Below are 15778 nucleotides of genomic sequence, written 5' to 3'. Positions count from 1 at the left end.
GGTACAAATCCTCTATTGAGATATTGCTAAATGATTTCCGAGACAGGACTGTAGGTTCCATGGTGTAATGGTTAGCACTCTGGACTCTGAATCCAGCGATCCGAGTTCAAATCTCGGTGGAACCTTACTTTTATTTTTGTACTTTATTGACATTAATCTGGTGACTTTTATTTTTCTTTTTTTTGTGGCGGATCGTCAATTCCACGTAAGAAATTATTCAGGTTGAAAACTGATTTTATCACGAGAGGTATGTGGAAAGAGGTTAGCTCATAGATATGAATTTAGAAGCAGATACGAGCCGTCCCCTTTTGAGCTGCGTGCCTACGGCAACATTAAGCTAGTAGGGGCAAAGTTGTGAACAAATTCCGTGTGTGTGGACGGCAAGAAAACGGAAATACGAAAGACGCCGTCACATTGTGCTGCATTCGGTGGTGCACGACGCGGTACAACCACAACAAGGGAACTGGGAATAACGTTTCATAGTTTTTTATGCACTTAATTTCAATGTCCATGGATTGCCTTTGATTAAAAAAAAACGTCGCCCCTGCAACATGGCCACAACGTAGGCACGTCGGTTGGCGTCGTCATTTTCAGTGACGTCGTAGCATCATGGCGGCTTCCGTGGCTCGACGCTGTTCTTCTTTTTGCGGGAATGTCCGCGCTCGCTTAACGGTGATTCCGCAGCCGGTAAAACGTCAGTGTGTTCAAACGAGTCTACAGCCGAACGCTGCTTATGTGACCCGAGGGTCACACAATGGGCAGGTTAGTCAAACAGCTTGCTGCGGTTCCAGTGGCTCCGAAACGTTTTACACCAAGTGCCACCGAAAAAGATACGAAGCTCTAAAATGTATATTTTGTAAACGACATCATGCAGTTTGCAATTACATATCGCGCAATTAAAAAACTGTCCATTAAATGATTCAATTAAAATGTGTTACACATAAACGTTAGATAAAAACAGTACCTAAATGTTTGCAAACAAACAGTTTCAAAAAAATTAATGCAAATGTATTGAGCTTAAAAGTCAAATAAAACTGAACTGTACTTAACTCATGTTAAAAGGGTTCATATTGATTTATTAGTTAACGTTACTTGGATTGAAAGAGTGTCAGGGTGATTTATTAATGTATTTATTATCTGGGTTGGGAGAGTGCCAGGACAAAACATTCCATTTCATTGGAATGTACCAATGCGATTGGCTGGCGACCAGTTCAGGGTGTTAAATATTTTTGACAGAAAGTTCAATATTTTCAACGTTATGTCGAATTACGATAGTTAAATCCTATATTTTAGAGGGGGGAAAAAGTATGTTTTTTCAAATAAAGTTGGATATTTTATTAGATTGAAGTGACAGTACTAGCACAATAAAGTTGTAAATCATTGAGGGGGTAAAAAAAAAAAAAAAAAAAGTTGTAGACTTTCGAGATTAAACCAGTGACCTTTTCTCTCGAAAATATAGAACTTTATTGTTGTAATAATGCAATGCGACTTTCATCTCTTAGCGTCATCCTTTTTCTTTTCAGGGTGGCCCCGATACTCATTTGTAGTTCTAAACGCAAAACAAGCGCTTAAAAAAGAAGTAGGACGGAATGATGACAGCGATGGGCCGTCCGTCGGTCAGTGTTGACGATGAGCTCTCGTCTTTCGGTTGCCGCGTTGTGTACAGTGTACACCAAGCTGAAGTGTTTTGTTTAGGGTTGTCCTGTTTGAAGCACCACATCATTAGGAAGGAAGAATAGGCATTATAATCGCGTGTAACTGCAAAGTGCATACAATTGTGTAAACAGATTGTAACATGTCATGACGATATACAAATGACTCCATTTAGTTTGAGCTTTTTTTTTTCAGGATGCCCAAGTATACATTCCAGTAGGTAAATATTCAACAACTAATGTGCCATACAAGTATATTTTCTTTCTAATTTCCTTACTTTTTATGAACACTTCCTTCTCTTTAGACCGTCTGACCGTGTCTTACAGTAGAAGCGGTGGTCCCGGTGGTCAGCATGTCAATAAAGGTCCTCAAAACAGTCAAACTAACAACAGTGGTTTTCTTTGGGTTCCAAGTTGACAATGCCAATTTCAACCCACAGTCAACACGAAAACAGAGATCCGATTCCACGTGTTAACTGCAGACTGGATCCCAGAAGACGTGCGACAGAAAATCCTGGAAAAGGTTAGCTTACGGAAACTATCACCGTGATCGTTGCTCTCTAACGTGAACGGTAAACCTGTAATTAAACGAATGTTTGCGGTGCAGAACAAAAATCGAATCAACAAGGCTGGCGAGTTGTTGGTGACCTCCGAGCTGAGCAGGAGCCAGCGCAGAAACGTCAGCGACTGCTTCCAGAAGATCTCAGCCATTATTGCTGAAGCTCGCGAGAAACCGCACGAGGCCACGCCAGAAGAGATCGCCCTCAGGAAATCGAGGTAACTATTTCACACCATTTCCTCATATAGCCGCGCTTATACACGGTGTTCCAAATTATTATCTGTGTAGGATTCAGGTTAAATAACTGAATGGAAGTCAGCACACAACTGTAACAATTTAAAGTGCCTCAGATTAACCCCAAATACAGTTCAGGTTTTCTAGCAGGGTTTTCCGGACATATTTTTTGTTTTTGCTTTCGAGAAGAATCCCGAAGGTTTTGTGCCAACACTGACTCTGTAGTATTTGGAACTGTTCATAAATCGCTCCAGCCTTGACCAATGATGCTGCCACCACCATGCTTCAATGAAGGTATGGTGTTCTCTCGGTGATGAGTAAACATATGGCCCGAAAAGTTCAGCCTCGGTTTCATCCAATCGTAACACATTTATTAACGTTTCTGGAAGATTCCAGGTGTGTTTTTGTGCTAAATGTAGCCGGGTTTGGTTGTTTTTCTTCGTAAGATGTGTCACAAAATATACATATATTTCAAACTACAAGCTACTTTTCCCCCCTTCAATGTGGGCCAGATCATCAAGCAGTGCGTCTGCAAAGATCAGACAAGACCGTTTTGAAGACGTCGACGACGACAAGGTAGCCGTGACGTTGGGGCTGCAGAGGATCCTAGAATAACCCTTCCAGCAGTGCATCAACGTGTGGCAAGTTTTGATTTGAAATATAGCTTTTTGGGCACACCTCGTATGAAGAAGTTAGGAGATTATTGTCACATATACTAAATACCAGGACTTGCCAGACATTTCTGCAGCTTCTTCAATCAGAATCAGAATCATCTTTATTTTGGGGAAAAAAAAAAAAAAACACACACACACACAAGGAATTTGTCTCCGGTAGTTGGAGCCGCTCGAGTACGACAACAGACGATGATGTTGGTCGCCCGCTTAAGGTCCTGAGAGCCTGTAATTCCCGGGAACCTGAAGGTCTCGACGGTTGACACAAGGCAGCCGGACAACGTGAGGGGCAGCTGCGGCGAAGGAGGCCTCCTGAAGTCCACGATCATCTCGACAGTCTCGAGCGTGTTCAGCTCCAGGTTGCGTCGGCCGCACCGCAGCTTCCCGTCGATACGCAGACTCGTCACCGTCTTTGATCAGGCCGATGACAGTGGTGTCATCTGCGAACATCAGAAGTTTGACGGGCAGGTGCGTTGAGGTGCAGTTGTTCGTGCAGAGAGAGAAGAGCAGCGGAGAGAGGACACGACCTCGGGGCGCCCCAGCGTCCTTTTCAAATCTGCAGTCGAAGGTATTCAAGTCGATGGCTAGTGTGCTGTTGTTCTCAGCTGGGGGGATCGTCGCTTGTAATTGGTCAGCGATTGGAATGCGTGCCAGAGTCGTTAGCGCGAAACTGTTTTTCCAACTTTGCTGCATAGTTCCTCTTTGCAATGTTCATTTCTTTCGTCAGCAGGTTTCTAGCGCGATTATACACGGCCCTGTGCCCGCTCTGATACACGTCCTCCTTAGCTTGGCGAAGCTGCTTAAGTCCGACAGTGAACCACAGCTTGTTGTTGTTGAATATGCGAAATGACTTTGTTGGTGCGCACACAGCTTGGCGCGTTAAAGATTTTGCCTGTACGTCGGTATTACGCGTTTTTTTAGCGCGTAAAAACAGCGACTCCAAATGTTGCCGTCAGCCTCACTGACCAGATGTATTCTGGTCTTTCCTTCAATTTTGGAGGGTTAGGGTTCTTGTCATGTCGCTGCGGTGCCATATCGTCTCCTCTTGACAACAACTGTCTTCACTGTGTCGCGTGCTATATTTAATGCCTTGGAAATTCGTTTGTGTCGGAAATGTCAGGAAACGCCTGCTAGAATATCTGAACGTTATTTGCGGTTAATCAGAGGCACATTTCTTGATTATTGAACTATTTATTATGAATCGGTATCATTTCGGAGGTTTAGTTTTGGAATGGCAATGCTGATATACATTCAACTCTCCTACAGTGTTGTACTTTATTGAGATGCACCTGAATGTATTGTAATCAATAAAATATATGATTCTTTGTTTTATTAGGTTCTCAGTCACATTTTGCTTTTTTTGCATACAATAGAAATTGCTGTGCTGGCGGCGTGTACTGTACGGTGTATGGATTTCAGCCAAAATCCCATTTTACACGGCCTGTAAAATCGGGCCACTGTTTGGGAAAATGCTCAAGTCTTAATTTTGTCAATGTGACCTTTAAGGAGCTTCGATTGGGGGCAAATGTTTTTCAGGTTGGACAAGAGAAACAAAGAGAGAATCCGACAGAAGAAGATCCATTCTGCTACTAAACAGAGCAGGCGACTGGAGTTTGATTAATGTTTCAACCTGTCACTATTTCATGTATTTTTCATTTTATTTCAAATAAAATGGTTTTGAAAAGTCTACGTGCATTCATTTAAACATTCCGCGGCCAATCTGCACGTTGCCAGTTTTAACAGTTCCAACATTTGAGTCATCACGGAGAAGAAGAATCGTACCAATCTCAACGTAAATATTACTAAGTTGGCACCGGTTGGCTTCTTAACACTAGACATAGTAGCAAAACATTACATTTACCAGGGAGCAAAATCAAGTGGTGGCAGTGTGTGTGTGTGTGTGTGTGTGTGTATACAGTCGGTACAGAAAGTTTTCAGACCCCCTTAAATTTGTCATTCGTTGTTATACTGCAGCCATTTGCTAAAATCATTGAAGTCAATTTTGTCCTCATTAATGTAAACATATTGACCGAAAGAAAACAGAAGTGTTGACATTTTTGCAGATTTATTTAAAAAGAAAAGTATTCAGACCCTTTGCTGTGCCACTCCTATATTGAACTCGGGTGCTGTCCATTTCGTCTGACCATCCTTGAGATGGTTGTACACCTTCAGTGGAGTCCAGCTGTGCAGCTAATCCAGTCCTGACTTGGACCTGGATTAGGAAAGCCGCACACCGGTCTATGTAAGACCTTACAGCTCACAGTGCATGTCAGAGCAAATGGGCAATTATGAGGTCAAAGGAACTGCCTGAAGAGCTCAGAGAGAACTGTGGCAAGGCACAGATCTGGTCAAGGTTACAAAAAAAATGTATGCTGCACTTAAGGTTCCTAAGAGCACAGTGGCCTCCATACTCCTGAAACGGAAGACGTTTGGGAGGACCGGAACCCTTCCTAGAGCAAACTGAGCAATCGGGGGAGAAGAGAGAGAGGTTGGAATTGGTGACAGAGGTAAAGAAGAACCCGAAGATCACTGCGGCTGAGCTCCAGAGATCCAGTCGGGAGATGGGAGAAAGTTCTAGAAAGTCAACCATCACCAGTCGGGGCTTTATGGCAGAGTGGCCCCGACGGAAGCCTCTCCTCAGTCCAAGACTCATGAAAGCCCGCATGGAGTTTGCTCAAAAAAAACACATCTGAAGGACTCCCAAGCTGGTGAGAAATATGATTCTCTGGTCTGATGAGACCAAGATAGAAATTGTGGCATGTGTGGAGAAAACCAGGCACTGCTCATCACCTGTCCAATACAGTCCCAACTTACTTATTTGATGACTTATAGTAGGCAGACATCAAATGTGAACCGAGCCGAGTTGCTGCGTTTGAGTTTATTGAACACGTGTAATAGCAAGTTCAGACAACCAATTCAAGGAAGAGAATCTTGCGTTGTCCTCTAAATGTAAAGCTGACAATTGATCGTTTTGGGAGTTGCTGTCTTGTGGTTCAACTTCCCACCACGACAACGAGGGAGATGGTGGAGTTGTCGAATGGAGTAGGCTGCGTTTCTTGTCAGCGTCATCGGATAGCAGGCGCTCACGTGTGGGGCCGAGCCGAGGAGAGGTCGGAGGGGCTGGGTGGAGCAAACCGTGTTGGAGATGAGACGAGGGGCTGCTGTATTTTGGGTGTTAAAAGATGACGTTTCCAACAAGCGTTGTACGCTGAGACGGTGTCTTCACAAGGCCCGTGGCTAGAAGAGTTGAGGAGGACCTCCAATGTTTGGAGATCTTTGAAGATCCTGTCACGCTGCCGCGTCGTCACAACTTCTGTCGCGCGTGTGTGCAGCAGTGGTGGGAGCAGAAATAATAAAAAAAAAAAAAAAGGAATATGAAATGTAATATGAATGTAAAAAGATGAATTCGATTTATTTACGGTAGGTTAATTGAAGACTAAATTGTCCGCAGATTGGCCGGCGACCAGTCCAGGGTGTTCCCCGCCTCTCGCCCAAAGTCAGCTGGGATGGGCGACCCGAGGGATGCTCAGCAGCACGCGGAATGAACGGGTGGGTGGATAGTTCATTGACTGAATTTGTCAAATATTTCCATTGGAGGAAAAAAATATCACACATGAAATATAAACACCGAACAAATTTCATGAGTTCATAATCTCGCAACTTGAAATGTTCCATGTGGCTCCATGAAAAAGAATTGTGTCTCCCGCAACGCGAGGCTTAAGTGGTATTCTTTGCAGAGGCCTTGCATATCAGGACACGCGTTCTTCACACTGCATGAAAACAAGCACGCATCATTCATCCTTCGGCTGATGTTTTATCCTACTGACGTCATCCATTCCACAAAGAAGCCTGATATTAGAGATCATTGTTTTGGTGAAGTGAATTTTGACGTTCAAACGGGGGGGGGGGGGGGGGGGGGGGGGAATAAAACTGTCTTGCCACATTCGGAATGAAGTTTTTCGCGGGTGAAGCTGAGAGGATAGAGGTCGGAGTCCGAGTTGTGAGGAAGCGTCCAATTCATGAGGTGACAAGGGAATGGAAACTTGAGAAATGGGACGCACCCACAATTCGCGCCAAGAGCCCGAGTGCCCGCCCACTTGCTCATGTGACCAGAAGAAGGAGAGCTGCTGCGATCTTCGCTTTTCTGTCCTCAATACTGCCGCGACTCGACGTTTTGCCTCGGCCTTCGTAAGTTTGCAACGTTAAGAGCCACCTTGTTTGTGGTACAAACAAAAACTTGTCGTCCCCTGAACCTTGCCAGAACGCGAAGAGGGTGAAACCACGTCTCAAGTCCATTCATCGTAATTCAGGCGACTTCAACAACTGCAAAGTTACCAGCACGCACGGAGTTGAAATCTTACAATTGGTGTGTTGACATTTAGTTTTCGCTTTCCTATTTTATCCATACCCAAATGTTAGCCTTCGGTTATGTGCACAATGCAGGTCAATACCGATTTGTTTGCTCAGTTTGACACGGAGCAGGCTTTTTTTTTCTTTTTATCTTTCTCCCAATGTGAATAGTACAATTGCGATACCAGGGCTCTCTGCTATGTGGATATAAATCATATAAAATGTGGATATAAGTAGTGTACGATACGAGTGCAGCGTATGGACGCTCACGCCGTCCGACCTGAACGTCATCAAAAGGCGACGAACATCTCATGAATTGGCAGAAAACCGGAAGTGGCGAAAAGACGTTTCCTAACTGATAAATATAAAATGTTGGCTGTAGTTTCACAAAATCCTTTAAATTGCCACAAACTAAAGCAAGCAGATATTCCAACAGTTTCTTCCCTCTCGTCATTTAACTTCTTAAACAGCTAACCTACAATTCCATTGCAACATGCTGCCAATTTTGCTGTCCTGAGTTTGTCGTCGCATTTCCGTCGGGCCAACTATACGTTACTCTCGTACTCACTGTAGTAGTCTGCACCATTTGCACCATCGGCATTGTCCCAGATGATCACACTACACGTCACTTTAAACCGCATACACTCCTTGAAGCCTGCACAACGGTCATAGCACCGGACTATTGCTAAGAGAGTCATTCGAACTGCTCTAAGTGCTCGACGACTGCATCTTCTTGAGTAGAAGGGCAAACTGGTCGCGGAATAGCCGCAATTACGTGCGAGCATGAAGAAGCCTTTAGTTCCCACACTGAATTTAGTGCCTGGGGCTGGTGCTCTATCTGCCCGACTTGCACGCCACTGGTTTAGACGGCAGGATGGTGAAAGTTCATGTTTTTGTTTGTTGGTTTGACTTGTGTGACTAATTGTTAACATTAATTGAAATGTTCATTTTTTTTCCCACCCATGTCCAAGTTGTAATAAACCACTTTTGTGTGATCGCAGATAACCGCACAGGGTCTCGTTTGATGCTTGCGCCTACGGGACCCGAGGCCGCGTGGGGCGTAACGGTCACGGATTGAAGTGTGAAAACAAAGAGCCCGCGTTCAAAGCGGGGAGACCGAAAGTGTCTTCATAGGAACCATGGCTAGCCACGTTGAAAACAATCTCCGCTGTCCGACCTGTTGCGAGAGGTTTAAAGATCCCGTCATGCTGCCGTGCAGTCACAGCTTCTGTCGCTCGTGTGTGGAGCAGTGCTGGGAGGAGAAAGGCGTTCGATATTGTCCAGTCTGTAGGAAAAGGTGTAGATTGATCGATGTACCGTCAAACTTGTCACTGAAGAATGTGTGCGAGGCCTATTCACAAGCCTTTGCGGAGTCAGAGGACATCTGCAAGTTGCACAAGGAGAAACTGAAACTCTTCTGCTTGGACCACCAGGAGTCTGTGTGCATCATCTGCAGAGAGTCAAACATCCACTCTGGCCACAAGTTCAGTCCCCTCGATGAAGCTACGCAAGGTCACAGAGAGAAGCTCCATCAAGACCTGCAGAACGTTAAGATAAGACTGGAAGAATATAATAAGATTAGAGAACACTACAGTGAACACGCAGTGTACATCAAGGTCCAGCGGGACCAGGTTGAACTCAAGATTAAGAAGAATTTTGAGGAGCTTCATTCCTTCCTGCAGGTTGAGGAGATGGCCAGATTGTGTGCTGTGAGGGTTGAAGAGCGGAAGAAGAGTAAGCTGATAAGGGAGAGGATCGAGGCTCTCAGCAGAGACCTGGCCGTGCTCTCGGATGTGATAAGAACTACAGAGGAGCAGCTGGCATCTGACCACGTTTTCTTCATGAAGAACTACAAGGCTGCAAACATCAAAATCCAAGAGCTGCCCAAGGAGCACAAGGTAATGCAAGAAGCTCTGCTGAACGAAGTCCAACATGTGGGCAATCTCAAGTTCACCGTGTGGGAGCGAATGAAGGAGACGGTCTCCTACAGTTCCGTGATTCTGGACCCAAACACGGCCGGTCCAGAACTCAGTCTGTCAGCAGATCTGACAAGTGTGAGTTTTAAAGTTGGACAGCAGCGTCCGAAGAATCCAGAGAGGTTTAAGTGGAACGGTGTGCGCAGTTCTGCCTTGGCCCCCGGAACGCACACCTGGGATGTTGATGTGGGAGACAACACAAACTGGGAACTCGGGTTAGCGTGGGAGGACTCTGGCTTGCCAGGTATCATGCACATATCCAGCATTGGATTTCGGGATGAGAAATACAAAATGTTTTCGCAATCATATGGCTCCTGGAAGCCGCCAGTGAAACTTAAGAGAATCCGAGTTCACGTGGACACGAAAGAAAAATCGCTTTCGTTCTCTGAATCGCTCACAAACACGACATTATACACAGCGAAGAACGCTTCCTATCTGTCACACTTTTTTGGTAACAGTCAAATGTATCCTTTCTTTTACACAAGGGATAAAAGTCCTCTGAAAGTAATACCACTTACACCTCATTTTATATTCGGGCATAGTCTTAGTCATTTGAGACATTTTTCTCCCACAGTTGTTTTACATAGAGCCACCCTCGGTAACTAAAAGTTGAAAGATTGTCATTTAACTAACCGATTGTTGTGCGCGCGCGTTAATGGTCACCACTAGGTGTCACCAACGTCCCATCTCAAATAATTGTACTTTGTGCTTGTATCTGAAGTACACTTTGAAATAAAAGATTTGTAGTTCTACCAAGCTTCGGTGCAAATTAGTGTTGTGCTCGAGACCGCGTTATCCGAGACCAAGACTTGGCTGAGACCGGAACCCGCCGAGACCGACGCTTGTGGGAGTTGAGGCCGAGTCTGTGACTAGACCGAGAAGGATTGTAAAAGACCGTGGCAAGGCAAGCTTGAACAGTCAAACAGCATTCCTTCCTTCATTTTCCGTACCGAGGATCACCGCGAGAGGCAAACGAGCGTGGCGAGCTGTCGGCGGCCAACTGTTTCGCGATGCCGACGTCACGCCCTGGCTTGGCTCTCCGAGACGAGCGCTTCTTCTGATCTGTTGTCATTGATCGTCAAAAGCGTATTGTATTTTGTTTCATTCCTTCCACTTTTGCTTAGACTAACAAACAAAAAAACGGAATCACGCGTGCCACCAGCATGAATTCTCACTCCTATCGGTCTGTTTTCCCGCTCTGCTTGTTTCCACACACGCGTCACTCAAATCGATTCTTGCGCACTACAAACCACCGCACACCATCTTATCCCCTGGTCACTATTGTGTTCTCTATGTTCAGCGTTTGTTTTCGCGACCCTTCTGTGTACCCGGACTTTGCTCTACTTAAATGTATCACCCTCTCTAAATAACATTTGTCAACGCAATAAGAAAAAAAATCTCCTGAAAACTGTCAAAAAAAACCAACAAAGAATGCATCGTACCCAAACTGTTTAAAATGACTATCCACGCGCCCACTATATGTCACACGTAAACTTTTGTGTCATGGAATGTCAATGGCATTCGATCGCGGGCAAAAAGAATTAAGGTCATGGATTAGAAAAACAGAGAAAACGCACCTTTATTGAGTCAGAAGGAAAAGGCCTCATTGACTCCGATTTCACTCAGGCTGTCTCGGCCTTTTATAACAGTAGACAAAGACGAGTCTCCGTACGAGTTCATAAAAGCCGACTTTTTGCAAGAAATAGTACCAGTAGCACATCCAGAAGGCTGCTGCATCATGATGCAGGCGACACTATTGAACAAACTTTACACAATCGTCAAAGTATACGCGTCTAATAAAGACGATCCAGCTTCTCCCCCCCACGCCCCCACGCTCTTTTCATTCGCACTCACATTCACGCCTACGGGCAATTTAGAGTCGCCAATTAACCTACCACGCATGTTTTTGGGATGTGGGAGGAAACCGGTGTGCCCGGAGAAAACCCACACAGGCACGGGGAGAACATGCACACGCCACAAAGGCGGCGATCCTCAGAACTGTGAGGCTAACCCTCAAAATATTTGGTTAAAAGCTTATTAAAGGGCTGTAATTCTTGCAAGCAATATTACAGTCACACAAAGCCTTTTGTGTGTCATAAACTAGTTTTGAAGATTCCATTTTCTTGCGAGAATTTCATCATACCTGGGGTACTCGGTATCTGCCAATTCGTCGTTGCCGTGCCGAACTCTTAATGCCTCGGCGTCGATGACGCGCTTCGATCGATGCAAGGTGGCTGTGGAGCAGAGCCGACAATTCCCCTGCAATAACGTAAAAACTGAATTTCCTCGAATACACTTCAAATGCAAATGTATTTTATGAAAAAAGCAACAGGAAACAATGCCCAAAGGAGAAAAAGATTGACCTTCTTTGGTGTCAAAAGATTATTATTCCAGACAGAACGATCCATGGAGTCAATGGGAAAAAGCGAGGGCAAGCCAAACTCCATCCAACGAATCCGCAACATGTCGACACAGTTTGTTTCCTTATAAACACAATTTGGCGCGGCACATCCAAACGGCACACTTCCTGTAACGGTCACATGATTTTTTTTGTGTGGATTTTTTGGATTTTTGATTGTATTTTATTTTCTTATAGGGATACACGCACCAATACGGGCTTGGTGCGTGTTGTTCGTCCCATCGCTATCCGGGGGTTCCTGGGGGACCGGAATGGGGTCGGGAGGCTGCGAGTGTCGGACCAGGTTTCAGCACGTAATGCAAAACACAAGCGGCTGACGTTAAGTCAAGTGTATGTTTTTATTAGACACTGTAAACATTGCTGATTGTTAACTTTTACACTTGTGATAATGCAACAAATAAGCTATTGATGTCATTGTGTTTGTGTTTGCCAGGGTGTACAAGGCAATGATGCCGTGCCTCCTTTGGCCTTTTTTCCGCCTTGGAGTGCTTTGTAGCATTCAGTCCGGCGAGCGCTCTGATTATCAGCGTGATCAGGAACCACTAATACGCCGCCGGGGGGGTCAAATGTCAAGCTGACCTGTCAGTACACTCTCGCCCTGGACGCCGTGCGGTATTGTTTTTTTAAATATGACTGATGACTGAACAACGACCATCATTCATTTCTGGGCGGTTACGTTTTGTTTGACGATAAAGCTTTTCTGAAATACTTGACATTTTAATTTGAGTCCCGTTCAAATAAATCGAAATGTGTTTCGCCTTGGCCCTTCATCTTCTCTTCAAGGAATTGTACCCATCTTACACATTCTCCCCGGGTAATCAAACATATGAGCACAACTGTGTGTTTTCTCATTTACTAAATAAAAGTAGGGCTGTCAATTTCAAAAGAAGAGCAAGTCAATAAAAAAAGTATCACGCGTTCAACTTTGGGGGTGCCCATTATACATGGGTGGGTATTATACATGAGAGATGACGGAACATGCTCTCCTTTTTTGTGTGAGCGCACAAAACTGCGAAAATGACCACCTCTGGCCTTTGACCACCAACGGCGTTTTGATTTGCATTTCTCTCAAATGTTGACATTGTTCAATGATATTTATTACCTTTCATTTTTGACCACAATAGCATTTTGATGAGCATTTTACTTGTCTCAAGTGTTCAATTTTGTTTCCACGTAAAAATGTCTTTTGTACTTTTTTGTCTTTATTATGCACGTGTAAATCATCAAAGCTTTATTTGAAATAAATATTTGTATTGTAAATCAATTTCAATTTAATGTATGAAATTTCATAACAATTTGTCTGAATGACATCAATTGCAAACTTTTCTTGTCTTTGTCCAAATGACCAGTTGACCACCCAGGATGTTTCGTAGAGCGGTGGTTCTCAACTGCTGTTACCCGAGGACCCGCATTTTCTTATTGTTGCAAAGTCGTGACCCAGTTTTATAGACGTTAAGACCAATATTTTGTGTAAAAATAGCCCCTAAAAACATGCACGCCACAGCTTATGATATATTTAAATGCTGTTCCAAATAGGTTTGCTGTACCGCCAAAAGCATATTGCTAGCCATGACTTCCGCCAGCCAGAGGCTGAGCTGCACTGTATTTGAAAAAAAATCAGAATATGAATACCAGTTCTTGGAATTTTTTTCTAGGGACTCAAGGACCAGATTCCAGTGTTGTTGGTTTTTTTTTTTGTAAATGTAACCTGACATTGCCAGTGCTAAGGTACTCGGTAAGAATATGTTAATTGCCACATGACTGTTTTTTTGTGTGTGTGTGTTTTTTTTTTAGATGTAACCGTACAAGTGCCAAGGCAGTCTGTCAGAATAATATGTTAATTGCAACAAATGATACTTGTTCCTATTGGTGCTGTACTCTATTAGCATATGGCTGTTGTGCACTGCTTAAATCCATCCATCCGTCCATCCATTTTCTGAGCCGCTTCTCCTCACGCGGGTCGCGGGCGCGCCGGAGCCTATCCCAGTTATCATCGGGCAGGAGGCGGGGTACACCCTGAACCGGTTGCCAGCCAATCGCAGGGCACATACAAACCAACAACCATTCGCACTCACATTCACACCGACGGGTAATTTAGAGCCATCAATTTAGTAAATGAAGCTACTGCATAACTCCTCTATTTGGCTTCACCTCATCTTTGTCACAGATTTTCCACGCTATCTTTTTAGAAGATGACTCTCTAATCATCCTGCGTTTCACACAAAGATAGATGGGAGAATAAAGGCTTCGATAGTACCACAATTCCTGGCCGACGGGAGGCAAAGATGTTTTTGACATATAAAACCGTTATCCAAGGGGCGTTAATCGCCCTCTTGGCTTCATTTTTGACCAATAGGAGCATTACAGAACCCATCAGAACCAGTTTACTCTATTCTAATTCCTTCGTTTTGTCAAAAGTTTCACTCATCCAGTTTTACTTGCCCATTTCAACGGGAACATTTCACTATCTTTTGCTATTAGTACACAGCGTTTCTCCTGCGTTACTATGGAGACAAGTTCCAATAACTTGTGAGCCAACACTCCTCTCCTGCTCCGGGGGGAAGCTGCAACATAACACGAAGTTCCTAATTTAGAACATCTCATTGTCAATTCCCACTTGTAAAATTTATTTTAAAAAATAAATAAATAAATAAAAAAGGGTTTTATGTATACTGCTTTAAAACATGTTTTGGGCAAAAACAACGACCACGAAGGGACTCGAACCCTCAATCTTCTGATCCGAAGTCAGACGCCTTATCCATTAGGCCACGCGGTCCCACGGAAACAGCAGCGTGTACTACCCATATCAACGCACCAAACGCGTGCGAGCTAGCAATAGCATTACTTACCATCGGCTGCTGCTTTGAGCTAACATTGAAAGGTGCTCCATAATTACCGTAACTGCGTATCGCAAGTGAGGCCTTCAGACGTTGTCGCTCGTCCACTTTGGTCAAACTCAAGCAGAAACATGTTTGCTTTGTTTTGTTTAAATGTTGTGCTTGTCAATGCTGAGGGCCTGTCTGCGTCCGCGTCTGCTTCGAACTATGTGTTCCTAACTCGTTTCAGTTACGTACAAGTGTTTCGTCTCAACTCTTTAAAGACATCGGAAATGATATTTGCAGTTGAAGATAATAATATACAATTTCTTGTATATTATATGACTAATACTCTGGCTACCTTAAAGTTTCCTGATGTTGTCATCCTTGAATTATTAACATATTGTGCGGATTTTCTTTTTTTAATTAATTTTCCCAATTTGATGGGAACAACTGGGTAAACTAAAATAACATGAAATTAGCATGATGCCGTATTCTTTCTGTCTTCGTGTCCTGTACGCGTTTTTAGGATCCCCACAAAGTTTCCAGGCAGGACACGCCCTGCTCCAATATTATTGGCTCCGTGACACGCCCCGCTGCATTATGAATGGCTGTTATATCATTATAGAACACGCCCTACTGCTTCCAGACGGGAAAAGATGTGACACGCGTGGCAGCGTTAATGTTTCCCACTAACCCGAACCCCTCCTAACCCTAACCTGAACCCACCGTAAACCTCTTTAAACCCCAACCCAAGCGCTAAACCAAACCATAACAAACGTCTTTGTTTTTATTTCGTACAAATGTGAAACGTGTTTGGGACGGTCATCTCGGTACATCTGCGTCGCCTGCTTTTCCCGCTTGGCAGGAGCCAATCATGTTGCAGCGGGGCGTGTCCTGCCTGGAAACTATGTGGGAATCCCGTACTGTGCAATTTGTTGTGCATTAGTATTCTTTCATTACAATTTGGCCCTCCAGAACCCCCCTCCCCCCAAGCCACATTTATGTATCAGTTGATTAATGTTTGTGTTTGAACGACCTAAATAGCCCTACATATAGTTTGTATGCGTTTATTCAACTATAACAGCCTGAGTCAAATTG

At 44.2% G+C, this 15778-nt stretch overlaps 2 protein-coding genes and 2 non-coding genes across 9 annotated transcripts; 3 read left to right on the top strand and 1 right to left on the bottom strand.

The window, feature by feature from the left end:
* The first annotated feature begins 53 nt into the window (after positions 1-53).
* Positions 54-125, top strand: trnaq-cug (transfer RNA glutamine (anticodon CUG)). The gene has a single exon. It is a non-coding gene; the product is annotated as a tRNA-Gln (tRNA).
* A 234-nt stretch (positions 126-359) lies between these two features.
* mrpl58 (mitochondrial ribosomal protein L58) lies at positions 360-4753 on the top strand. 2 transcript variants are annotated; one of them, XR_009770414.1, is made up of 7 exons: positions 360-762; positions 1849-1873; positions 1958-2017; positions 2093-2175; positions 2260-2429; positions 2958-3684; positions 4653-4727. XR_009770414.1 is itself a non-coding variant. In XM_061706363.1 (6 exons), the coding sequence occupies exons 1-6, from the start codon at positions 610-612 to the stop codon at positions 4735-4737; spliced, it is 576 nt and encodes a 191-aa protein (XP_061562347.1). In that variant the 5' UTR covers positions 360-609; the 3' UTR covers positions 4738-4753. The 2 variants fall into 2 exon arrangements, 1 of the variants encoding a protein (XP_061562347.1); XM_061706363.1 differs by lacking the exon at positions 2958-3684 and having other exon boundaries at positions 4653-4753.
* Positions 4754-6632: 1879 nt separating this feature from the next.
* LOC133418037 (E3 ubiquitin-protein ligase TRIM35-like) lies at positions 6633-13085 on the top strand. 5 transcript variants are annotated; one of them, XM_061706362.1, is made up of 4 exons: positions 7232-7482; positions 8468-9364; positions 12039-12191; positions 12295-13085. In XM_061706362.1, exons 2-3 carry the CDS (start codon positions 8606-8608, stop codon positions 12156-12158), a joined length of 879 nt encoding a protein of 292 aa, XP_061562346.1. In that variant the 5' UTR covers positions 7232-7482; positions 8468-8605; the 3' UTR covers positions 12159-12191; positions 12295-13085. The 5 variants fall into 5 exon arrangements, with proteins under 5 accessions (XP_061562343.1, XP_061562341.1, XP_061562342.1 ...); XM_061706357.1 differs by lacking the exons at positions 12039-12191; positions 12295-13085 and having other exon boundaries at positions 7222-7304; positions 7378-7482; positions 8468-12029; XM_061706361.1 differs by having other exon boundaries at positions 12039-13085.
* Positions 13086-14564: 1479 nt separating this feature from the next.
* Positions 14565-14637, bottom strand: trnar-ucg (transfer RNA arginine (anticodon UCG)). The gene has a single exon. It is a non-coding gene; the product is annotated as a tRNA-Arg (tRNA).
* Positions 14638-15778: the final 1141 nt, after the last annotated feature.

This window comes from Phycodurus eques, chromosome 19, assembly GCF_024500275.1.
Source record: "Phycodurus eques isolate BA_2022a chromosome 19, UOR_Pequ_1.1, whole genome shotgun sequence".
Lineage (NCBI taxonomy): Eukaryota > Metazoa > Chordata > Actinopteri > Syngnathiformes > Syngnathidae > Phycodurus > Phycodurus eques.
The sequence above is the reverse complement of the archived record's forward strand: the minus strand, read 5'-3'. Positions and strand labels throughout refer to the sequence as shown.